The sequence below is a fragment of the Cibotium barometz genome, chromosome 59 (genome assembly GCF_041138505.1).
Source record: "Cibotium barometz isolate CiBa-2024 chromosome 59, ASM4113850v1, whole genome shotgun sequence".
NCBI classification, from domain to species: Eukaryota; Viridiplantae; Streptophyta; class Polypodiopsida; order Cyatheales; family Cibotiaceae; genus Cibotium; species Cibotium barometz.
In genome coordinates, this window is record NC_141104.1 from 27,334,332 (window position 1) to 27,342,295 (window position 7,964).

At 42.2% G+C, this 7,964-nt stretch overlaps 1 protein-coding gene across 2 annotated transcripts; it reads left to right on the top strand.

Annotated features, from left to right (window-relative positions):
• The first annotated feature begins 625 nt into the window (after nucleotides 1–625).
• LOC147605660 (putative pentatricopeptide repeat-containing protein At3g13770, mitochondrial) lies at nucleotides 626–5,445 on the top strand. Of its 2 annotated transcripts, XM_086793088.1 has the most exons (5): nucleotides 626–878; nucleotides 1,004–1,083; nucleotides 1,511–1,701; nucleotides 1,799–2,540; nucleotides 2,618–5,445. In XM_086793088.1, exons 1-5 carry the CDS (start codon nucleotides 848–850, stop codon nucleotides 2,624–2,626), a joined length of 1,053 nt encoding a protein of 350 aa, XP_086649214.1. In that variant the 5' UTR covers nucleotides 626–847; the 3' UTR covers nucleotides 2,627–5,445. The 2 variants fall into 2 exon arrangements, with proteins under 2 accessions (XP_086649214.1, XP_086649213.1); XM_086793087.1 differs by having other exon boundaries at nucleotides 1,799–5,445.
• The last annotated feature ends 2,519 nt before the right edge of the window (nucleotides 5,446–7,964 follow it).

Genomic DNA, 7,964 nt, shown 5'->3' on the forward strand with positions numbered 1-7,964 from the left:
ATACCATCACACCACAGACGACTCCAGCAACCAGCCACATACCATCACAACACAGGCCACCACAAACGACTCCAGCAACGAGCCACATACCATCACAACACAGGCCACCACAAACACATTGATGCTCTAAGCAACACGCAAGAAGAAAGGAGCGATCCGCATCTCACCTCAGCAGTAGAGGAGTGCATAGGAGACGCCCAGGACCGAGCCGCCCCATGCAACACGTAGGAGCGAGCCGCGTACGAAGGAGCAGCACTCACTAGCCATGCAACACACAAGAAGAAAGGAGCAACCCGCATCTCACCTCACTAGCAGAAGAGGTGCACAGGAGATGCCCATGACTGAGCCACCCCATGCAACGCAAGAGTGAGCCAATACGAAGGAGCAGCACTAGCAACATACATGAAGAAAGGAGCGGCCCATGACCGAGCTGCCCCATGCACCCCCTTAATTGCCACCCAACCCCCATACATGCACACTATCCTAAAAATTTCACACATGCTAAATCCTACCTAACACCCAATTAGCCAAACCTTATTAAAAAAATTTAAGCTTATAGACCTTTCAAAAAAAAATTGGTTGGACCCCTTGTATTAATTAATAAAAAAATGTTGTTGGTGGCTTTATGGGAGACACCGACATGGAACAACTTCTATGCCACAACATGGCGCCCGTAACGTTCGTCTTCTACTTTGGCTGCGAGCGAGCAGGTTGTACTCTGGGTGAAGCAAAAATGGGCGGGGTGGTCGAATCAAAGGTGCGAAATCATTGATTAAGGTTGAGAGAGAGAGAGAGAGAGAGAGAGAGAGAGAGATGCACTGCTCTTGTACCACCACCAGACAACAGCATGATTGCAAAAGACTGCTTCATGATTGCAGGTCAGCTCAAACACCTCCAAATTTCCAGTGTGGAACCTAGTTAGTATCTGTTAATTATCTTGATTTTGGTTGGAAGTGAGACCTTGGTCATCATCATAAACCTCTCTTACACTTTTGGCATGTAGATAAGTCAGTCGCAAGAGAAGAACTATGGAGGAAGTTTTTTGCAAATCCATCATATTGGTGGGACAACAGGTTCAAGGAGGTAGATTTTCTTTGTTGCTGTTCAGTTTATCTTGCTATCGTACTGTTACATGATGCAGCATCATATGCTGCAACTTGATACTGATCATGATGCATAGTAGAATACTGATGCATGGTGCATGTCATCCTGAATACATGGTGCATCTCATACTAATGCATGGTTCACTTCGTCCTAAATGCATGGTGCATCTCATACTAATGCATGGTTCACTTCGTCCTAAATGCATGGTGCATAACATCCTAAATGCATGATCCATATCATTCGAAGTGCACCATATTCTAAATGCATGGTGCACATTATCTATGCGTGATGCTAATGGTGCACGTTGGAATCGAGCCCTTAACAAGGATAATGCACTGACTGAAGCGGATCATGCTCCAATGCTTTCACTCTATATTCTTACGTGAATGAATGATGGCCATGGCAGAGAAATCTGAGGCGTCCAGATTTCGTACACAGTGTTACAAGGGAGGCTTTGTGGATTGAAGGGTGGTTGAACCCTCCATGGGTTAAAGCAGGGCTAGCTCAACTGGAACAAAATTCGACACCTGACTTTGCTTATCCCTTAAGAGCAGCATATAAAGCGAAATGCACCTTTCGGGTTGAGAACTCTGTAAGGTGTTTGATTGAGTTAAGCTACACAATTTCTGCTTTTCTTTCTGAATGTGTTCAACAATGACAACTCAATGTACAATGCTTTGTTTTAAACATGTAGGGCAGTGGGGAAAGATCAAGACTTCACCCTCCTTGGGGATCTTAAAAGTCTTTGCACGGGACAGTTTGCCCAGGCATTTGATATGGTGAATAGTAGAACCCTCCAAGGGGACCAAATCCCCATGGAATTTTTTTATTGTCTTCTACATGGCTGCATGGAGAAGAAAAACCTAGAAGCCGGGAGAAAACTGCATCTGCATATCTTGCAAAGTGCATCAAAATCCAGCACCCTTCTGCAGGGCGAGCTCATCCGCATGTTTGCATCGTGCGAGTGCTTATTTGAGGCTAGCCTCGTGTTTAGCCAACTAGACGAACCCGAAAACTACACGTGGAGAGCAGTCATTTCAGCACATGACAAGCTTGGACATGGTGCTCAAGCTATAAAATTGTATACTAAGCTGCATGAATCACTATCTATTGAACCAAATGGTTATGTTTTTGTTGCTGCCCTCAAAGCGTGTTCCAACACACTAGCTCTAGATGAGGGGAAAGAGATCCATTCCCATATAATCCATAGCGGTTTTGAGTTGGATATGTTTGTTGGAAGCACCCTAATTGACATGTACATACAATGTGGAAACATTAATGATGCATGGTTACTGTTTGACAAGTTTCCGAAACGAGATGCCGTGATGTGGAGTGCTATGATTGCAGGTTTTACATGCCATGGGCATGATGAGAAAGCACTTCAACTTTTTCAGGAGATGCAAAACGAAGGAATAGAACTGGACAGTGCTGCTTTTGTAAGTGTATTAAAAGCAAGCTCTAGCATGGCAGCACTGAATGAAGGAAAGTTGATTCATTTTCTTGTCATGGACAGTGGTCATGAATTAGATGCCCATGTCGGGAGTGCACTCATTAGCATGTATGCTAAGTCAGGTAGCCTTGAGGATGCGCACACAGTGTTCACTACATCGTCGAAGAAAAATCCAGTAACTTGGAATGCATTGATCACAGGTTATGCACTACATAGCAAATACAAATTGGCTGTGCAGTATTTTGAGGACATGCAGGTACATGGTGTGAATCCAGATGGTGTAACATTTTTGGCTGTTCTTTCTGCGTGTGGTCGCTTGGGCCAAGTAGAAGAAGGCTATCGTCACTTCAAATCAATGATACAAGTCTATGGCATTACGCCTATACTCGAGCACTATAACTGCTTGGTCGATATCCTTGGCCATGCAGGGTGCATGGGGGAGGCAGAGCGTCTGCTACAAAACATGCCATGTCAATCTAATATTGTGGGCTGGAAGGCCTTGCTAAACCACTGCCAACTGCATGGCAATGTGGAACTAGGAAAACACTGTTTCCACCAAATTGTCATGATAGATCCCAAACATTCCTCTGGGTATGTGCTTTTGTCAAATGCCTATGCAGATGCAGGACTTTGGGATGATGTGTGTAAAATAGAAGGGATGAAAAGATGCAGATCTGCTGTGAAAACTCCAGGGAAAGCATTTATAGAGGTTCAGAGCAAGGTGCATGAGTTTCTTGTAGGAGACAAAAGCCATTTACAGAATGATGACATCTATCAGAAGATGATGAAATTGCATTTACAAATGAGATATGAAGGGTATTTGCCATGCATGGATTTGATCATGCAACCTTGTGTTACTTAAATTGGGACATTAACATGCTTTGCATAGAGCTGAGATGAATGCTCGATGTCTAGGCACATACAGTGCAGTGGCAACAATCCGTTGGGGAGGCTGCCATTGGAGGTGTCCTGTTTGCCAACCGGTTGAGGATGGCAAGTACTCTTCATCCGCAGTGCTCCAGTCTATATATCAGCAGGTCCATTCAACTTGCATTCTGTCAAGCATCAAAGGTTGAGCTGGTGTGTACTTGAACTTAAAGAAGCCTTGATGCCTCTTCTTATGAACTCTAGTTGCAAGCTTTAACTACAAAGGATACATTGTGTCAAATATCCAGAATTGAAACTGAGAAAGCATGAAAATGCTGGCGTGTGTCATGTGCCATGTGCCACGTACTGACACTCGTTTACTTTGAATTGAGAGATGAGCATATGGCAGGCTTGCTGGGATTCAATGCTCTGCCCTCTGTATGTACTGCACTAGCTATGTTTATGAGGCGCCCTTTATGAGACAAAGCCATGTTTGAGCAATGCCAGGTAGACCTGGTTTGAACACTGGATGGTGGCTGGTGGAGATTAGATGGTTTGTCAACAGCTTAGGTAGATTTGACACATTGCCGAATAGGCTATATGCAAGTGTGGACGGAAATTCTCATGTGGGTTTGCATGAATGGTTGAAGGAGATTCTCAGAACACCCTATCCTTCAATTTTCAGCTACTTGGTAGGTACCTGGCAGGGGCTACTTCCGGATGGAATTGGAATGTGAGGTTTTCGCGAGCAGTGTTCTACAGAGAGGACGCCTTGCATTATGCTGCATTTTTCTGGATGGTACCATGGTTTCTTACTTGACACTGACCTTAACCTCGTGGAAGTTGGAACCTGTGTGACAGTGTGATTTTGAGCCCTGCCCAAGGAATACCATGAGATCCTCCCAGTTATCGATCAGCATGCAACCTCAGAGAAGCTCCCCCAGCAGTTCTCTATCCCACTGCTGGATGTTTTGGCTTTCATTCGGCCATGAGGTTTTGCGGGCTCTAGGGTGGTGCTTGGCCTGCTGCGAGATGGGGCATTTGGCAAAGCAATACGTGGAGCTCTTCCAGGTGTCTTCACCAAATGGTGCCACACATGGTAAACCTCAACATCAACAATCAAACCCCCAAAAAAGGCCAAAACCACTAAGAGTGCACACCTGCAACAGTAAAATTCCAGAAGATTAAGCAATGTTGGGTAGCAATAAACGGCACTAGAAGCTCAAGGCTACTATGAAAGTGTAGCACAAGTCTAGTTACCAAAGCAAAAAGGAGATTGAAAAAGGAGTATACTGTGTTCCCATATTGACAATATGCTACTCATGTGTTTGTAGTACTAATGCGGGTTTCCACACATCGGCCTTCCTCAAGCTTGGAGCGATGATCAAGGAAGTCTCCATCTCACTCTCTCTGATTATCAAGAGTGTGTGCATTTAGTGGAACTATGGACATTTGTCCATTTGCACACTCAAGATATTGAGTGTTGAGTATTGTGAAGTGGCCTGCAATAAAGCAATTCTCCTCGGGCAGTCTATAAGCATGTGATTGATGGCACAATGTTCACATAGGGGTTGTAAGGTGTTAGGAACTGCAGGTGTGTTGAAGTGCTCCAAGCAGGGCAGTTTGCCACCTTGTGCCATCCACGACAATAAAAGCACTGCAATGCTTTTCTAACTTCTTCCTTAGCAGTTCTACCCCTTTGGGTTGTTTTTGTTTGGGGCAAGGTAACTTGATGTGTGCATGGGGACCCTTGGGTTTGAGGTGACATTTGCACGCATGAATGGAGACATTGTGATGTGGTGTATCATGATCCATAATTTTGTAATGATTGTAGTATAGACAAACTAGCTCATAGTATGGATAATGTGAGTTGGGGTGGTAATGCTAGCAAATGTACACATGGCACAACACCCAAGTGGAAGAGGTTTTAGGGATTGTATTTAATTGCGCTCATCCTGTTTGTAGAGTCTCTTTCCAAAGTTTTCAAGCAAGGTGGTATAGAATTTTGTGATGGACATTTCAAAGATCAATTTCTCTTTAAACCTTGCCTCTGTGGTTCAAAGGCAAGGAATAATTCATTTTACAATTATCATCGAGCTTTTGTACATGATCTGTTTTACTTAAGGTTAGTGTAGATACATTTAGAGAATGAAACACAGCTCCCACATGCTTAGCTAGCTTCTATGACTCTTGCAACTCCTTGCAAGATCTATTATGAGTAGGTAAGGAGGATCCAATCACACAAATCAAACTTCGCATTAAAATACAATATACTATCGTACATCTATGTTACAATGTTTACAAGAACAAAAGTATTCTTCCAAGGAAGGACACGTTCCTTGAGTCTTGTAATTTTTGGAGAGAAGCTAGTTCTTCACCCACATGAACGTGTGAATACTCTTTTGTTACCTAAAATGGAATTTGCAAATTACAAAGCTCTAAACTCAATTTGCTTAAATATAAGAAAACTTGAAGAGGTGTGATAAAAGTAGTAGATTTCATATTTCTTTTGTGTTCTTGCAAAAAGGAATTTTGTGATGCACTCCCTTACAACAAAATTGATTAAAGTAGTAGATTGCATATTTCTTTTATGTTCTTGCAAAAAGAAATTTTGTAATCAAGAGTCAAGACCAATTGGAAAGTTAAATATATAGCTATTTGACTAAATGCATCCTATATGCATCACTAATTAATATGCTTTAAAATCTATTAGAGAAAAAAAGATTAATTATAGTCACATTTTCTTACATTTTAAAAAGCACCTTAAAATGATATTCATAGTTAAAAATTACTTGTAGTTTTTTTCTACTTCTTACCATGCACATTAAAAAAAACAATTCTTTGGAATCTTTTTTACCTAGTACAAAAGGGCATTTTTTCCTACTACAAATGGGAATTATTTGGGGAGCAATCAATGACATGGTAGTTGGTGGGTTGCCATATCATCATTTATGCCCTTTTTGCTCCCACTAAACATCAAAATCCAGCCCAAAATCAAGTCAAAGGCTGCTGAAGAAGCTATTTTGAAGTAGAGGGAGAAACTCTAGGCTGAGGGATTGAGAAGGGACATGGAGGAAGAGGAGATAGTAGAGGCTAGCAGCAATGTCCATAGTGAGTAAGGTTTCAGGTCATGCCTTAAGGAAGTACGAGGTCATGCCTTAAGAAAGTAGCGAAATCATTCTCACGACCGAGACGACGAAGCTAATGACAAAAGCGTTTCTCTACTCAAGTCTCAGAGACGAGCTGACCCCGGCTTGAAAAACAAAAACAAAACAAAAGTAAGGTTTCAGTGAAAAATTGACTTGCAATTGTTTTATTCAAGTGGTGGGCTGTTGTTGACATTGAAATTGATAGCTAGAACTAACAATCATCAATAGGTGAATGTCGGATAGTATTTGTTTTTTAGTGTACGAGTTAGTGATATCTAAGAACTTGGTGAATGTTGGCTAGTATTTGTTTTTCGATGTATAGGTTGGTGGAACTTGAGAGCAATTGTATCCGGCAACCTAAATTGGTGCTTGAAAAAAAGAGAAAAAAACTAATAGGGACGTACAATGAGAAAAAAAAAAAAGAAAATCAATTAATTAATGGAAGTAACTTTCAACTAAATTCAAATATTGGCAAAGGCTTTAAGGTGATCTGATTTAGATTTTTTTTAAGGTTGTGGTGGATATAAAATTAAACGTTGCAAGTTTTGGTGGAGGCTATGGCATTTCTTCTAAGTTTTGGTGGAGACTATGGCATTTCTTCTGTTGTGTTCTTGTGCATCTCTCTTTCTTTCTCTCATCCAAGGCATGTTTGGAGATGTGAGAGCATGTGGCACGGTGGAAGTGGGTGGCCAACAAGCATGCCAAGATCTTGTGAGAGTGTGTCCACCAACAAGACTACCGCCGAGAGGGCATGAATCACCTGAAGAGAGAACTGCCACACCACCATCTGTGGAATCTCTCAAGGGCGTCAGCTTTGCTGGGAGAAAGAGGGCTGACCCACCTATGCCCATGACCCTGAATCCACCTCGCCTATTAAGGTGCCCCCCCCCCCCCCCACCACCCTCAACAAGGGTCTCTCTCTCTCTCTCGGGCTGCAAATATTTCTCAAAGATTTGCCACAATGAAATAATTTAGAAGGTTAAACACTTCAGCCCCAAAACAATTAAAATACAAGATAACACATCAAAACCTACACGTTGATCTTTGAACATGCTTGAGTAACTTTTTTAACGGTTGGAGCTACGGTTCCCTCATGAGAAGGATATGTAATCTCCTTCTTGGAAAGTCATAAGGTTACGTTGAAATGTTGCAATAGACTAATGGGAAAGGAATTATAAATACGCCAATGTGATTTCTTATTGGCTTGGGTCATGTATTGGGCTTGAGATTTAGAGATGCTTCATGTACTTCACTAAGAATATGGGTGTGGTATCTAGTAAAATCATCCACTGATGTGGGAACAATATGAGAGAGTCTAGAAGCAGATGTTGGTAGTTGCTTACCATATATGACTTCAAGGGGAATTTTTCTAGTGGTGGAGTGTGGCGCGTTAT